This window comes from Anguilla rostrata, chromosome 11, assembly GCF_018555375.3.
Source record: "Anguilla rostrata isolate EN2019 chromosome 11, ASM1855537v3, whole genome shotgun sequence".
Taxonomy (NCBI): Eukaryota; Metazoa; Chordata; class Actinopteri; order Anguilliformes; family Anguillidae; genus Anguilla; species Anguilla rostrata.
Genome location: NC_057943.1, coordinates 16,176,563 through 16,194,999, shown reverse-complemented (window position 1 = coordinate 16,194,999; position 18,437 = coordinate 16,176,563). Strand labels below are relative to the sequence as shown.

The window sequence follows — 18,437 nt, the reverse complement described above, 5'->3', positions numbered from 1 at the left end:
GCCCCCCTGGTGGCCCCTGCAACCTGCTCCTACGTCATCCTTCTGACCTGTGGAGAAAAGCACAAGTGATTCCACTTGGCTCGCTTTCTCTACCTGCGGTCTCAAGCATTCCCTTCACAGCTCTGCAAGAGAAACTGGGGGTTGAGCCAGAGGCTGTAGCTTTGTTATCTAACAACACCATATGTTGGTGTGCACACATGCCGAGTTGGGCACCAGTGCAATTTAAAGCGAAACAGCTCTGTAAAACAGTGGCTATTTCTCATGTTTCTATAGCAGTAGAATCACCAGAAATCACCAATTTATTGCCCATCATAAAACAGTTCATAAAAGCAATTCCAGAAGTACAGGAGGAATCATTAAGGCTTTATGATAAAGCCTTGGACAAGTACTTGATTTACAATTTTACACTGGAATCCATCTCCTCACTAATCTAAGTACATTCATTTTAGCCCAGTAGCTATTAGGAATGATTCATAATCTTAAAAATGTGCATTCAATAACACAACTCTCTGCAGCTCTTAAGAGTTTTATGTCTGTTAGTTTTTCTATTTTTTTGCTTTATTCTGACTGAGGTTGATTATTACCATACACATACATTATGTTATAAGACATGCAGATGCACAGTCTTGCCCCTTGGACCTGAGGAACAAAACGGATTCTAACCACGACTGACACAGAAACACTAGCTGTCCATCTCATTCATTTCCTGCCCATCTCCGCACAGCACATGAGCACCAAATAGGACAAGTCCATGACATGTGCAGCACACACAGGCACAAATGTCAGTGTCTTACAATTTCAAACAGGTCACCCCAATGCTCAGAATACATTTTGAGATCACAGACTCGGACCCTTGCTGAGGGAGGAAGAGTCCATTAAGATTTGCTCATTGTATTCTCAAAATGGCCTCCTTTTATTCTGACACTGCTCTTGCCATGACTCATGTGCTCATGTATGCAGGGACTGCACTGTCACTATTAAAGGTTGAGCAGGAGGACACCTTGGGGCTTTTTGAAAAAGAAAGCAAACTGATAATTATGACTGAATGATCAGTAACGCGCTGAATTATTGAAGCCCATACTTCTTGCATCGTATCCACAATAACAGCAAATGGATCCTTAAACAACACTCCTCATCGTAATAACAAATACAGCACAAACACATTAAAATGTTCTTTATGCACATTCTGTTATCTATTTATGGAACAGTATTTTTAACTGGAGCAACTGATGTCAAGCACTTTCTTGCTAAATGGTGCAACAAGTGTCCCAGCAAGGATGTGCTGCAACCCTCAGGCTGAACTTCTAGTCTGCACAGCAGTGCCTATGGCCCTGAAGAATAAGAGGTGCCACAAACTGAAAGTTACAATCGCAACAATTCCATTATCAACTAAATGGTAATGAGCTAAACAGGTCATTTGAAGATCACTTTGTAACAATGTAGTGGAAAGTTCAATACAGGCTAGTTAGTCATTTTCATTGTGATTCTTCACAAGGCAGCCTGGTGGACATTCATTCACAGGTAAGTCTCTGTGACTAAATTATATTACTATTGTGATTCCCAGCCACGGCACTTGGAAACGAAGCCAACATCAAACAGTGACAGCAGGATAGTGGTCTCAGCTATAAATCCAACAACAGTGACATCAAACTGTGGGAACACAAAGATGGGCCATGTTCTGAAGAGACATGCCATAAAGATGTACAGATAAAGACAAATGGCCAGGCCTGGAAAGGCTGACCTTTAAGATACGTGGGAAGAGCCACACTTTCATCAAGGTCTGCAAGTGACCTTGAACAGGACGGCATACCCTGAACAGTGAGTAATGTGTGCAAGCACAAGGAATCAGACTAAAATCCAAAGAAGGGACCATTAATTTAACCAGGTGAGTGCTCCACAGGGAAGGTACAGTCTATCATAGGGTCAGTGTTATTCAAAGGAAGGAAAAAAGTCTAATAACTCATACCTTCTGACAAGGTCCATCTTTCACAATGTAAATCAAATAGCTCTGAAGCACACAGTTATGCGGGGGACACAGATCATTTCTATTCATTGGCCCTGTTACACACAAAAGCTTCTCCATACAGAACACACAGACACACACATACTGACCAATGCTGTACATGTGGGGACAGAAGCCTTGGCACTTATTGTTTGTCGTAGCTTTTGTGAATGTATTTCCTCAGTGGTGAATGTACTCAGGTTATTTTAACTACCGAGATGCATCCTAAACATCAAAAATACAGCAGAATTTCTCAACTCAATTTGCAATTATGGATCAATTTATTAAGCATGAGGCTATTATTTTAGTTTGTGTAATACATGGTTTCCAAATTAAAGAACTGTAGACAGTGACAATGAAAAAGTGTCGAGGGAGTGGGGGGGATGGCTTGGGTGGGTAATATGTACTTTCTTCCAAGCACATAGTAAATGTATATACCTGACGTTTTAACATTGATGTTAAAATGATGTTAAAATTGATGTTGTTTTAAACACATTTTCCCAAAAGGAAAATCTTTTCAGAAGTTAAAGCACAACTTCCAACTTACTCAGCAAAACGTTTTGAATAAATGTACTTTTACAATTTAATTACAGGATTTGAATTACTATCAAAGAAAGCGACAACCTTTTTTGAAGGTATGAAGGTGACCTGAGTATTTAAAGTGTGCCTATGTGCTGACATTGCATTTAGGAATAAACATCATAATGATGCCAAAAAGAGCTGCAAGACTTAAGGTCAGCTGGCAGACTTTGCTCAGAAATGCGCAGAACGCAGAGGCACTGTGAACAATTAACCTGAGCTAACGCAGCAAGGCTTAACCCCGGAGATCTGCCGCATACATTGACAAGCTGAGGAGAGAAGACAGGCACTTGACCCTCTCGCTTCAGTGCTGGCTGTGAGATCGAGGCTTTCCTACACTTCTTTCCCTGCATGCATTTCAGAAATAAGAGGGACATTAACACTTCTAACTAAGATTTCTTTCAAAACACTGCAAAGACCATAAAGGTCAACATTTGGCACAGGCCAACGTTGTGATGCAGTTTTGTGAAATCGCACGAATAGCCAGCCTTTATAAAATGAGTCCTTAGCAGAATGACTGCAGCAAAAGCTAAGAAATAAATGAATACATTCTAATTTGCAAATGTCGGGAGACGGATTAAGTGTGACATTTCTGCATATCTAAGGCTTCAGCAGTTTCAAAGATAGTGCTACACAGACAATATGTACTCATAAGGCTTTTAGTGTGTATTTCATGAGAAGGAATTCTCTGCACTTGAATCCTCAGTGTGATTATGACAGAAATGTATACGAAGGGCGAATAAGTCTAACAGTTGCTCAGAATGAATTTTAAGGAATCACTAACACAAATGAAGAGAGACAGAATGAGTGTTCAGTCCACCTCAGTGCCTTTAAATAGCAGAGAAGCATCATGTTAATCGGCATGCTTCATTCAGAGGCTCCCTATTGACTGAACAATTGGCATCAAACTTGGAGGTGCATTGCCAAGCACTTGCTGTTGTGCTCACATCCAAGTCCAAACTTTCCAAAACAGATGTAAGTTTGAGCAGACACTCCACCAAGACAGTATCAGACAGTACCACCTGTCAATTGCAGTCCAGGATGTATCACTACAAAGGCTGAAAGAGAGAGCAGAACCCACACCAGTAGATACCTGTCTATGGAAGTAGGGGAAACGGCACTTAAAAGCTCTTTCACTTAGAATACAAAAGTAAGTCAGTATAGTAGGCGGTCAATGAAGTTTTGCATTGCAACACAAAACCTCTCGAGAGTGTGCTGTGATTAACATTATTAAATTACATCTAGCTGCACACTTCAGACTTTAAATGTACCAAAAAATAGTGGTGAACCAGTGCTTACTGAGCACTGTTATTTAATCTGACCCTTATGCTTTTTACAGCTTTTATAAATCAACTGTAAATCTAAGTAGAAGACAGGAAAAAGCCAGCAGCAGAGAGACACCCTGAATCAGTTACCACTGCAAATAAAAAAGGAAACTGTACAGTACATCTTGCTTTTAATGAACAAAAAAATAAAGTTGTGTTTATAAAAGTAAAACATAATAATAAAAAAACATATTTCCATATAGCCCCATCACTGTGTTTGAAATGAATTTACAAAAGAAGAGTTTTAATTTGAACAGAATAAACTTTTTTCACATCCAACCATTTTTAACATCCTTGTAAACATTTTAACTAAAGAAAAGGCTCAGATTTGGTTAATTATATGCACTTATTACAAACAAAGGAAGAGGCAGTTGATGTGACTAGAGAGCTGGATTTGTTAGAAGAGGTGCTTTCTTTATGCTGTGTGATAAGTAAGCATTGGGCCAGACAGACCTGCATAGATTCCACTGCAGGCCTACGTTTTATTCTCATGCAAGAACACAGTATTTAGTCATCTCCACAACTGATTCAAAGACTCAAAGCCTGGAAAGCAGAATGACTATTCATCTTTCTGTTTGCGCTAATTACACAAGGCGCTACCCATAGACAACCATTTTTTTATTTCTTTATTTTTCTATTGAAGATGTATGCTGCTTATTATGTTTTTTGAAAAGAACGCCCACAGTACAAAGAGCGGTTTGATCAATAAAATGAGACAAACTTAAAGAGTAAAGTCTCCCCAACAAGCACTGCCTGTGCGTATACAGTTGGAGAAGGGGACACACTGAATAAAAAACTGATGCTCTCAAGGTCAAAATATGTTTAGACACATAACACGCACATGAATTTTTATGAGAATCTAACATTCCACATCTATTGAATGGCAGACCCATCCTGTTGTGTGTAGTGTATGTCCACATCCTTCAGTAATTTCCATCACCATTTCTAAAGCTGAAGGGGGTCCAAAGACATAATGGTAGAGAAAGACCGATTCTAATCACTGTCCTCTGATGATGATGTCTCTCACAAACGAACAAACCCAGGCTGAGCATCCAGGTGGAGCTGCCTGAAGGTACCATCTGTCTATCATATCACACCAAGCCCCAATTAGCATGACTATGAGAAGGGAGCAGGACATAGCATTAATGGGCCAGTAGGAGGACTTCTAGCCGTTAAAATAGTTTGAATATATGCAATGCCGATAGAGCTGCAGAGGAGACTGTCCTGCTACAGGTGTGTGTTAACTGTGACAGTCCAGACCAAATTGAACTTCTCCACCTATCTATCCATCCATTTGTCAATATACTGTAGAAACCTGTATATGCTGCTCCTAACCTTTTCTTTCAAGTTTGATATGTAAGAATGGTAATTCATTTATACTGTCATAATTGGGGGGGAAAGCCCAAACATGGAATGAAGCAGAAATATTCTTTCTTTCTTCAGGATCCAAGCCATTTGCTAGATTATTTTAGAGGGCAGCAGAATGTGGAGAATGTGACACTTAACCCTTCACTCCAGAAAGATGATAAAATGATAAATAAGATGAACACATTTAAATCTGTCCCAGCAGCATATTAGATGAGGATACTTCAGCTGGTCAAGATAAATCTAGTTAAGTTTATAAGTCCTGAACCAGTTGCTGGTGTTTGGCATTATGAATACTCAGAGTAAAGCTGGTTTGACTAAAGAAGGGGACTTTGCAGTAAAAATATGTGCCGGAAGGCGATAAGGCATTTTCTTGATAACACAGGGCAGAGTGAAGCGTAGCCAATTAGAAGAGATTCCGCTCCAAAGCCAATCGTCTGCTTTACAGATGATGATAACACCATTGCCGTTGTCAGTGCTGCAGCAAAACACAGGCTAATCTAACACCAGACATTGAGAGGCATAGACATATTCAATCTATAATAATAGTATTGTTTCAATGTGATATTTATGGAGCTTGAGTTAATGTGCAGACATATCTACTCTGAAATCATTTTCATAATCCAACAAAAATTTGCTCAAATATACCTTCCTGCTAACTTTGTCAGAATTTCCAATGTATCACTGGTATTGTCATCAAACCTTTGCTCACAAAATTAAAAGAGGACCAATGAGTGTAAAGTCAACTAATGCAAATAAAACTAATAGAACAACGAATAGCAATGCAAACATCCAAGAATAGCAGTATTGTTGCAGGTTCATTATATTACAGGCCTCTCTAATGCCATTTATTTTTCCAAGCACTCTTAACCCCAATTTGTTAGCATGACATCAAGACCAGTCAAAACCTTGAGCACTCTAAAGTGTCCATACAAGAACCTTGAGTAATGAATTTCATTTCATGTTAAAAACTTAGTTGGCAAAAACCAGGCCAGCTTTGTGTTGGTCAGTTTAATTTTGTTCTGAGCATAGCTTCATGTTCGAAATGTTCATCCACTCAACTAATGGACCAGATCAGTCCCAATGTACTGACTTCCCCCTACCGATGACCAATTCCTGTCACTTTCTGCAGCTGACCCTTGGCGTTCCACCAGCCCTTTCCGTCAAACTCTGACTAATACACTTCCCTATACTTAACCAGATTCAACCTAATGAGCTCTCATTAATGATTAAATTAAAGACTTCTTCATAACTGAAACACTGAGTCATGCCACACAATACCAAGCCTTATATTATCCAATTATTCTCCAACTGGGTCTGCTTTGTCATTACAGGTATCTGTATTTCATAGAATGTATGCATCCTATGTTAAATTGCTATAAACCAACTCTGCTTCCATGCTTCACTGTCTGCCAACTGGAGTCAGAAAATTTGAAAAAATGACTGACAGACAAATCCAACATAGGCATGTTCCAACAGCAACAGAATCCATAAGAATTCAATCACGCACCAGTTCAACCATTTATGCTGCCTGGATTACTTCTGAGAGAGACCTCAAATACTTCCCAAGGACCTGTCTCGTGATTGGTAAACTAGTATGATGAATCATAACCAAGACTGTGGTATAGAAAACACCTTTCCATAGATTCCAAGAATTTATTTCCAAGAAGTATCCATAAATCCCTACAATATATTCACATTCACAGGCCTTGACAGCACATCTGTATATATCTTTTTCTTTTTTATTATAGCTGTCTAAATGTACAGTTAAACATAAAATAAGCACAAATTGTCTGTCCTCTTCCAAGACAGGAACTGACTTGTAGTGGGAAGAATGTACACCCCTCAGACCACCACCAGACCAACAAGTGCCCCGCTTCTCTCTCGGGCCCTGAAGAACACTTACTTCATTCAAAGTTTTGTTCTGGGTTTGTTTAAAAATAAAAAAAAGCCTGAGTCACCACTTACTGTAGTCAAGAAAATATACAACACAAAGGAACAAGTGGCATTTCAGTTCCACAAGGCAGGCAAGGATTTTTTTCCAATCCATTGCTGGGACTAATTTAGTAGAAAATAAAGAATGAAAAGTCATTGAGCTTCTCTCTCCACATCAGGTGGTGGAACATTTTGTGACTGTAGGAGTGATTCAGTCTTCCTTCTTTGTATGGCATGTCGCCTTTAGCTCTGAATAACAGATTCACGTGTTACTTTTTTTCTCTTTTTTATAACATTACGACCTAGATGTGAGTTCAATAGAATGAAGAAAGAAAAAGCAGTTTCTTCAACTCAACACCTCAACACAGAAGAGCTGAACGACCTCTCTCTTTACCCTCACTTATGACAATGTTGTTATCAGAAATATTGGAGCATGAAGCATTGATCTTTATACAAGTGTCAAAAACAAACCTTGAGAACATAAAGAACAATGTGTGCCTAAACTATTTTATTTGGTGTATACATTTTCTGAGTCTCTTGCTTTTTAACAACATTTGTACAGATGCATAATTATATTGGGGTTGTATTGGTATTGGCTGTTAATAGCTTGAGACTGTCTTATCAGTACAGTCACAGAATGCAGCTAATTATCATCATATGATAACTGTGCACACAGACTTTATAGGATTTGCTTATAGCATTCAGTAACAAGAGGCATCTCCAGAAAAGAAGGGCAACTTTCATGGGATCAATTCATGTCTTAATTAAATGCTCTGCAATTACTATATTTACAAAGAGATGCATCAGAGGATAAAGGATTATTAATTAAGGATTATATTACGATCGCGCATTAAAACTCAGAATGTTATCACTGATCCCCTGCAATAGTGCAGGTGTTATGCTTTGAGGATAACATTTGCCAGCACTCTATAAACTAGTCTACATCTCTGGACAAGAGTTTCCAAAATGAAAATAAACATAACAGCAAACCCTTCTTTAAAAAACTGATTTAAGACAATAGCAGTAATCAGTAACACAGACACAGAAAGGTGCAAAATAAAAAAATTATAAAATCAAGAAGAGCATGTGTAAGGCTAATGGAACGTTAGAAGTGGGTGAAATGGGTCCCAAGCATGTACCTGGTTCTCTTCATGGGTCACCCTCATCTGTTCCTTTACCACAGACATGCGGGAGGCCTCTTCTTTCCGCATCACCCTCTCCTTCTTCAGCTCAGGGCTCCAGAAGGTCTTGATGCTGTTCATGGAGGAGCCCAGCTTGCTGTCCTTGACATCCAGCTCCCTCCGGAGCAGCTCATTCTCCCTCTGCATGTCCTTGAGCTGGGACTGCAGGTCCAGCATGGCGTTGTCACGCACCTGGCGCAGGGCAGCGGGCACCTGGTGGTGGGCATGGTGGTGCATGGCAAGGTCACCGTAAGAGAGGATCTCCGAGTGGGGGAGACCCACGGAGGCGATGTTGGGGCTGCTCCCCATGGCGGTGACCCGGCCACCATATATGGCACGGCTGGTGGCGCGGCCCAGAGTCATGGTGCCTTTTGGGTAGGTGGTGGAGGCCACCCCTTCATGGTCACTCAGGTACATGGGTCCAGAGGTGGCATAGGCGGCATTCAGAGACTGGATGTTTTCCATAGACAGCGTCTTGCCAGCGCCTCCCCCACTGCCACTGTTGGCTCTCCTGTGCCCAAGTCGGGGAGACCTCGGCAAGCGAGGGGACCTTGCGGGACTGCCCTCCATATTCCCGACTGTTCTCGCACTGCCATACATCTTGGATGGGTTTTCTGCCTCCTTCAGCAATCTACTGGGAGAGAGCTCTCTTGATGAGATGTGGCTCAAGGTAGAAACGTGCGTGATATTACAGCCTTGTAAGCACCCTCCTACTGTTGCAGCCCTTGGTTACAGCATTATTTACCCTGTTCAATTCGGAAGGCCTGGAGAGTAGAGCTGGAGGAGAAAAAGAAAATAATACACATTTACTAAGGAGGTACTAACAAGTGCTGAGTTTCAAAAGCACAACAGAATGGCAAGTGTCAAGTGAGCAATTTCCAAGTTATTATAATGCATATGAGAGCAAAGAAATATCATAAAGTTGTTTTGGCATCCTTGTGCATATTTTAAAGTCCCAAAGCGTAAGCATTATATGTTGCAGGACCAGTTTATCAGAAACACGGACAATGCTCCCATAAGCATTGCCAGCTGGCTATATTTACAACTTCGGTAAGGCCTGATTTACTAAGACCTTTAACATGTGCAAAACTCTTTAGCACACAGAAAACTAGTAACACAACCAATGATTTGTGCAAAATGAATACCATGACCAATCAAGTTATTGCTTTTCAGTGTGCTAAAAGGTTTTGCACATGCTAAATGTCTTAGTAAATCAGGCCATAAATGATTTAACCTCATATGCGCTGTGTATACTTCATTGACCTGAACCACTCTTCTTACTCTTTCTAACGTTCTTGAACATAAAACACATTGGTTGGTTCAAATCAGATAACCCTTAACAGCATATGACTGCTCCACCTATTAACATTCATGAGTTCAGAATGTTTTTTTTAGAGCAAATGTATTATTTTTTCTCAGACATACAGTAGCTCACAAGCAAGCACAACATCTGATACTTGCCTAAGACTAACAGGTATTTAGGAACAATAAAAGTACAGAGTTAGGGGCTGCTAAATGGCTCATTTGGTTACGGCACCATGTAATGCCGCATGGACAAGTGTCATGGCCGCGGATCAAATTCAGACCGTTCCAGTGCAGAGTGTGGCTCGTAGCTCCATAGAACGACATGGAATTGGCAATGGTGTCACCCAGGGTATGGGAGGCTTCAGCCGGTTAGGGCTTCAAGCACATTGCAATCTAGCGGCCCCTGCTGGTCAATCATGCATGTGAAATGCATGCTAAAGCCACACATGAAAGGTCTTCCTCTGCCTCTGCTCCATGTCAGCTTAGCTGTAGTCCACGGTACAAAAATAAGTTACGTGTTTCAAAGGAGAAGCACAGATGTCTACACTCTCCTGAATCAGTTTTTGCATGAACACGGCTGTGGTTGCATATGATTGGCATTCCAAATTGGGGTGGGAATTGGACATGCTCAGCCCCATGCTGGGTGCCAAATTTAGAAGAAAAGGTTTTAACGTACAGAATTTTCCCCCATTATTTCAAAATAAAGGCATGGATAAATAAACAGCCACATATATAACTAATTTCAAACAATTCAAAAGAACTGAATGAGCATGAAGCATAAATTGATTTAGTAGGAACGGTGGGTAAGTCATGTCATTAAACTCATTCGGCTATATCTAATGAGTCCTTAAAGCAAGACAATGCAAACCAAACAATGTGGTTTCTGATTAACTGATGTAATCCAACACTGCCTTTCATAAAGTGAAAAATAAAAAAGGAAACATGAACATTACTAGATTAATTAGCAGTGCCGTCAATTGTGAACTTTAAAAACAGAAAAACTCAACAAATGCATTCCCATTTGAGAGAAAAACAAGGCAATATCTCACTTTCAGAAAGAACAGCCATCTGTGGGAATCAAATTTGTTGAACTTCCTGCCCTCATGTCATACCACAATTCAAATGGCATCCTAGTGGTTCTGCTATTCAATTGAGCCTCACACACTGTAGAAGCCTGAAGAAACCATGTCCCAGCTTACAGCCAAGCAGCCTTTCATTTCATTTCAGGCTCATTAAACTCCCACAGGCCTCAGTGCAGTAATCACACACTATGCAAAGACAAAAGTGACACGACAGAAAAACTGCCTCCTCGTCACAACATGGATGGAGAAACCTCTTGGGTCTGCCAAACCATAGGAGGACTCCACAGGACAATATCCACATTTTTAATCTTTAAAATTATATATGGTGTCTTTGGAAAAAATTCCATTTTGTTTAAAGCTGAAATAAAACAAAAACATAACAGAAAATAAGTATTACTGCCTTCCGTGTTATTTCTCATTTTCTCTTATCAAAGCATTTCAAGATATGAATTCATTAGTCTGGTTGTGACTGGAACATTGCTCTGAAAATGTACTTTGGTTAATGATGTGGATAACAGGGATTTCATAACTCTCCTCTTAACTGTTGCATCGGCTGGGGTTAGAAGACTGGGAGGAGCGGACCAACAGGAAATGATATGTGCTGCAGCATATCACTCTGGCTCTGTCTGCCAGCAACAAAAAACAGCGACCTATATATTATGCCCTTAGACACAGCCATGCATCTTTTTTTTACTGGAGAAGGATGTCCTTTGATAGACTGGAAATATGTGTCATAAAATATAAATATCTTCACTTATTTACCCTTTTATTACTATGGGATGCTTTGAGAAAACTGTATGAAAGGCAATGTACAACAACCAACCCAGTTGTACTGTACAAGTAAAGATTCATTGGATTTCACATGATAAACACCTCAAATCTCCTGGGAGTTCATGGAGCCTTCTGAATTTATGCCTTGGTGCCAGCACTCCTGCAAATTATGTAAAATCCCTTCACTTTGCTTTCACAGAACAGCTCTGTTATAACGTCTGCCCTACCTGTTCTCAAACTTCCTGTTTGAAACTCCATGTTCTGTCTCTTTAAGGTCCTGTGCCGTAGGAGCCAGTTTGAGTGACTGGCTCCGCCCTTGATTAGCTGTACCTATGGGGGAGAAGGCATAAAAGGCCTGCTTGTAGCTGACTAGGCCCTCTCCCGATTCTCTGGCCAGCTGGTGCCTGGGCACCTCCATTTTGTTTGGTTTTTCTTTGTTTGTTGCACCCTTCAACACCTACACACACCATACTGTTTTCATTGCATCCACACATGCATACGCTTCCTGATTACTGATTCCACACTCCATTTCTTGATTTTTCATTTAGTTTAATAAACTTCTGTTAAGAAAACTGTTGCTACCGTGTGGACCTCCCCTTCTTTGTTATGGCCTAACCGAGCCGGGCATAACAATGTGAAAAGGCAATGATAAATGGTTAAATCTGAAACTTTACATGAATAAAGGAGACACCTCCCTGAACTGCACTGCTATGTCTCCCATAAAACAATTTTTCCAGGTTCGGCTATTTGCATTGTGTTCAAGTAGTTAGCCAGATTAAGCAATTGCATGACTTTGAGGCCATTAAGTAATGCTGGACTTGATTTTTATTCAAGTTTGTTCACATTCAGAAAATAATTATCATTCTGAACAAATGTGTAGGCCAATAGGCTATATCTCACTCTTCCCATCATCGTTTCAATGCTTGTCATCTGTCCATCTGTCTTCATACCCCTCTTCTATGAATAAAGAAAACAAATGATGGTGCCCATGTACTGCACTGGCATTTTAAGAGGAAATGAAGGCAGAGCAGTCTTCTCATCATGTTCTATTTCCTCAAAATACCCTGAATCAATGGAATGGACAAATCATGGGTGATTGTGCCCAGTCAAGCAGGCACTTGGTATAATTTTGCACCACAGCAGGTATACATAACACCATTCACTGAGTACAGCTATTCTCAAGTCTGCCTTTTAATTCTGTATCTGGTTCATCAGTCAAGGCACAACTGTGGAGGAAAAAAAGAGATTGCTCCACATGACCAATGCAACTGACTGCCCCTGTGACCAGGCTGCTCCCAAGTTCTGTTACTTGCTGGCATTATATAGGCCTCCTGTTTTTTTAAATGTATTCCTCCTCATTCACTTGCTTGTTTTTGGGCTCAGTATACCTTATAGAATTCGAACAATCAAGAACATAGAGTATCACATTGCATTTATAAGGTATCCTGACCCTCGCCTACACTGCAGCCAACAGGACGGCCCCCGCCAGCTTACAGGACATGATTCAATCCTACACGGCAGCTCGACTACTTCGCTCTGCAACGGCAGGGCGACTTGCACTCCCTGCCATCCGGGTAAATGGTTCTCACTCGTCCCTACCACGGAGCTTCTCCACCCTAGCTCCCCAGTGGTGGAACAAACTCCCTGTTCCTCTACGAACCACTCCCTCATTGACTATCCGCCATGGTCTGAACACTCATCTCTATACTATACCTGGACTAACTAACTATCACCACTCTGCAGGGCACTCCCAATCTGGGATCATTTTTATAACTTAAATCCCCCTCTTTCATGCTACATGTACATTCTGTGCGACTTTCATGTTACATGTACCTCCATCCAGCACTTATTGTACTTTGTATCATTATCTTGATGTTGTAGCTTGTCATGTCTCCAAGTTTGACTTAGTATAGGTTAGGTCAGAGTAATGATTACTGTGTGAACTGGACTTAATGTGTTCATGGCTATGAATACCTGTTACAAAATGACTATTCTACCTGTGTTTTGTAGTCGTCCCAATGACCTTCTGTATGCACTTATTGTACATCGCTTTGGACAAAATAAATATAATGTAATGTAATGTAATTTAATTTAATTTAATTTAATGCATTTCATAAAGGTTCATTGACTTCAGGAAACATTTTAACTGGCCAGACAACAGACTGAAAACCCTGACAGATTAGACTCAACCTACAAAAAATATATTATTCAATGCTAGGCTGCATATTTAAAGAAGGTCTTCTGATGTTCTGAGGTAAAAATGAATTGCAACTGGGCTTGTCTTTAGTATAACCTAGGCAATTAACTAAAAGAATACTGCTGCCAGATATGGCATGTCTTCATATGGAATTGGTTGAAGGTTGAAATTAAATGCAGTATCCATTATCTGTTCCTTTCCCAACATAATGCTCATGAATAACATGAAAATTTGGCCACCAGATCGCTTACTTACTTGTAAATTGGATGACTGCATGTGACTCAACATACTGGAAATGGTTACATTTTTTAAAAATATATAATTTAAGCAAAGCAAGTAATTTAGGCAGATTTTTTTACACTGAGGAGAAAAAACTAAGCTGTTTAGTGACAACACTATGAAATGATAGAAATATTTGGATGTTGTGAGATGGTTTGCCATGCTTATCTACTTTCACAAATGGCTGACTTTTTACAGAGCCAACATTGCAAGTCTGAAATGAAAACACTAGCAGTGGAATACAAAATAAAAATATTAATAGCTTTCTTTGTAGCTATTAATATTAACACTTCTTGCTTACAGAACTTTAAAACAATAAATAATAAATATTGTTTTTGATCATGAAAAATAAATAAGTAATGAGCATCTATGCAAAAGATTAAATGCCTATTGTGAAAGTATTTTAAATGCAATGTGCCTATTTAAGATGTTTAACAAAACACAGACACTGGAAAAACAGTTCATTTAGCATGTAAAGAAAATCTAGTTCTAAAATACGGTGATAACTATAACAGGCCATAGACCAAGAGACAGGGAAAAGGGTAGTGTTTAGTGCCAAGGAGGGGGTGGATAAAAAAGACTGAGAGGTCTAAGAAGGGCATACATGTCTCTGCGTAGCAGTGTAGTGCTGGTTTGAAATCAAGTCACGTCCTGTTTCCCAGGGAATAAGAGGGTAAATTTGGAGGACACCTGCAGAAGGGTTCACCGGGTAGAAAGATTATCAAACAAGACAGGATAGGGTGGGTAAACAGAGGCACAAATACACACCACAGACAACGGTGCAAATGCAATGGACCAGAGACAGTGGTAGCGCAGGAAACAGGTGCAAAATATACTGTTCAAGCAGAGTAAAGAAAATAGTTTTTGTGATGAGCCAGTAATTAAAAGGCTGTGAGAACTGGAAATATGAATCTGAATCACAGAGCAAATGGTTTACAAAAAGAATGGAGTTGATGGGTTTTTTTATCATGTAAAAACAACCTTCTCTTCATTAATCAGCTATATTGTTTCACAAGTGAGTGTATAAATTCTATTCAATGACTTAACAAGCAGATATGTGCAGCTGTGTTTATAAAAACCAAGAAACAGCGTTTTATAAAGTTTAAATAGGTATTGTCTGTGTGTGTTTGTGTGTGTGTGTGTGTGAGTGTGTGTGCGCGCACGGGTGTGCTCGTCACAGCATCTGTTCCATCCAATTATGTGTACATGTCCCAAACAAATATAGACACCCACACTACATAAATATGAACATGTGTATACATATACATCAGACATAATAAAAAATGATTCAAAAATACCTTCACTGCTGTCTATAATACTTAATCAGTGCCATCATACTAAAAATCACTCAAATAATTTTAAAACATTAAAAACATATAAAACATTTGTTTAAACACAGCTATTTTTAATCTAGCGTGAAATTCGGTTATTGGAAGGCTGCACTGGTGGGAAAGGCCTTGGTTGGGGATTATCAATTTCCTTTAAACAGAATAAGCAATAATGAAAAGACTACATATGATTATCAGATTTTGTTACCCATCTGCAAATTATTAGAAGACTTCAAATCAAAACAACATAGTGGATACTATTTTTTTCAAGCACACAGCAGCCCATCAAGCTATATATTTCACAGATGTGGACGAAAACGTGATCAATTAGATAAAATAAATAATCTCTGCCTGCAAACGGCTCTATTTGGTTGCAACAGGAGGTACGCATAGTTCACTGGTCACGTTTTATCCCTACAATGAGGAAATGCGTTTAATATTGCGCAAATATTTCTATATGGCTTTAAACTGTTAGGCTACAGCGAAACTGTATTCATTCATCGCGAATGAGCGTGACTTCCAATTAATACAATGTATTAATGCGGTCACGTCAGAGGGTTAAAATGCCTCCTGCACTGATTTAAAAGCACTAGTAGTTCAGAGGACTCCAAACCAATCATTGTCTTACCTACTTCCTCTCAAGAAACGCGATTGGTTGATTAAATCGGTTAAGGGGAACCAACGTTTTTCAAGTGGTTAAAATCGTTGTCAATCATACAAAATGACAATTCCTTACAACAGTGTTCGTATGAGAACACTCAAATTAGTTACATTTGTATACCACCAAAATAAAGAATGATTGTAAACAGTCACTATGTGTATCGAATCGTGATTTCAAGGTAGTGCAGAAAGCCGTGTCACTTTTTTAATGTATACAATCTAAAGGGGAAAGGTTTATTTGGTAGCTACAGCCTACTGCTTGTCTTTAATTATCAAAATGCCGTACAAACGTGCACCTTACCAAGCCCGCAATTAAACGGTATTTCGCCCCTGACATTAGATGTGCGTGGTAGTTCACTGTTACAGGAAATGAGCATCGATGTGTTCAACAATATTTCAATGTGCTGTCTCAAATTAAGCCAAGTAAAGAATGTTACACCATGACCACGCTAACCGGTTAGCTACAGCTCCCTAGCTTGTTCTGTATTTGCTGTCACTATGTTTTAACGTTATTAGACTATTCGACTTTAGTGGAGCAAGGGATGTGGGAAAAAATCTGCTTCATCTTGTAATATAGCTAGCTAATGAATGAAGTTATACTGTTGTGAAATCTATTCACTGTGCTTTGTCGCCAAAAAGTCTGAATATTCCCGGTTGCAAATAGCTATCAGTTGAAACAGTCAAATTAGTTATTACAGCTACACAGCAATGATTATCGGTGAATCTTATCTTATCTCTTATATCTATCTATCTTATTCAATCCATCACACCCCATACACCGCTACCGATTTTCTTGAAGTAGACATAGCCTATAGGCTATAGCAGACATGCCTATGGACAGGGTAGGAAAAACATACTGCCGTCTATAAGCGGCTCATCTCGCCCATAGAGTACATCTGTCCCCTATGCAACTCAACGAGCACTGCTATGGATATTTTTGTATGCATATATGCAGTTATGCAGATAATAAGCAAGCCTTCGCCAAAAAAATAAAATTTATCATGTTCGTTAAATGCAGCACTCATTTTCATTACCGATGAAAGCAGTACAAGAAAAACGTTTCATACCCTTTATAATGTCAGGTCTCCCATCACAGCCTCACTGGCTTCAAGGCTTCACTCAACATTCCCAGCATTCTCGACCTGTCCTTCCATTGGGCCGCAGACTCTCCCCGACTCACTAGGGGAGCAGTTGCAGCACAATTAAAGGGGAAGCTGGAGAATAAAAGGTAGGTGTGCAGTCAAGAACATCACGGCACAGGAGGAGCCAAGTATGACAAATGAGGGGTCAGTTTCGTAGTCGTCCATCCACGTTCTCTCTCGTCATTTATTGCATCTCAACCAACGCGTTTCTTTCTTTCAAAATAGTTATGGATTTTAGTTCTCTCGCAACTGTTACCTAAAGGGTGGAGCGCGAGGCATCAGCGTGACCAGCTTGTTGAATAGAACGTTCAGTCACGATTATACAAGAAATATAATTGCATTTTTTTTAGAAAACGGGTGGTTTCAAACGATTTGAAAAATCAAAGTGCAATGTGCAACCATTAGGCATAGACGAAAAAAAAATCATAGGAAATAATAATCAAATTGTCCATTCTTTCATGCATTCACACACGCTGTGAAGATAAAGTGTTTATATTTTGTGTTTAAGAAATTCTTATATGGAGAGATGACACTTCATTGTCCAACCATATGTGACACTGACTCATGAGGTGATATAATGGTTATGTAATAGTCAAAGATATTGGTTTGCATATCACAGTCTGTGTGTGGTGGTAAGAGTATGCTAGCATTCTGGTAGATTTAGAAGTTGGGTTCTGTGTCTTCTATGGAAGAGATACAATCTGCCTCATGATTTTGTCCAGCGAGTCATAAAGACAGCGATTTATAACACATACCAGATGAAAAGCCTGATAAGAACATTCTGACCTGACTTACTGCCATGTCAGGGATACCATCTCTCCAGAACTGGCACTGATCATGTCCGTCTCACAAACAAGGTTCTCACAAAATTGTTACTGTTTTAAGCATGACTGTGATGGTACAAGACAGTTCTGACAATAATGGTGAGGACTTGTTTGTAAGGATTGGCAGGGTAGAAGAGGCAGGTGGAGCCATTTTTCACTGGTTGATGTATCACAGGGTACTTGGTGTCTGTTCATCAAAAAGATTGAAAACAAGTAACCCCCCCCCCCCATTTGAAGTAAGTATTTCCCTATTTAGGTGGGTGGGCTGCATAGTGCTTAACCACTGCACCCAAGCTCCATGATTGTTGAATTCAGCAAATATGAAGCCAGAAAGTCATGGTGGACAGCGCATGGTGCTGAATCTGAACCAGCATCTACACTGACTCTGCGGCAACAGTCCACAGATTACCTACCACAGAGCCACAGCCTCCCAAAGAGCAAGCCAAAATAATGTCTAATCTC

The 18,437-nt window shown here is 39.8% G+C and overlaps 1 protein-coding gene across 12 annotated transcripts in view; it reads right to left on the bottom strand.

Moving 5' to 3' along the window:
* The window catches only part of LOC135234092 (ERC protein 2-like), a 232,480-nt gene extending 215,177 nt beyond the window's left edge, over window positions 1-17,303 (bottom strand). For 2 of the 12 annotated variants that reach the window (XM_064298256.1, XM_064298260.1), the window contains exons 1-2: window positions 17,077-17,273; window positions 8,346-9,164 (exon numbers count right to left, since the gene is read on the bottom strand). In XM_064298256.1, the coding sequence (XP_064154326.1) occupies window positions 8,346-8,987 (642 nt within the window). In that variant the 5' untranslated portion in view covers window positions 8,988-9,164; window positions 17,077-17,273. Of the gene's footprint in view, window positions 1-8,345; window positions 9,165-17,076 lie in introns of all 12 variants that reach the window. The other 10 variants (XM_064298265.1, XM_064298255.1, XM_064298254.1 and 7 more) reach the window with 10 other exon arrangements.
* Window positions 17,304-18,437: the final 1,134 nt, after the last annotated feature.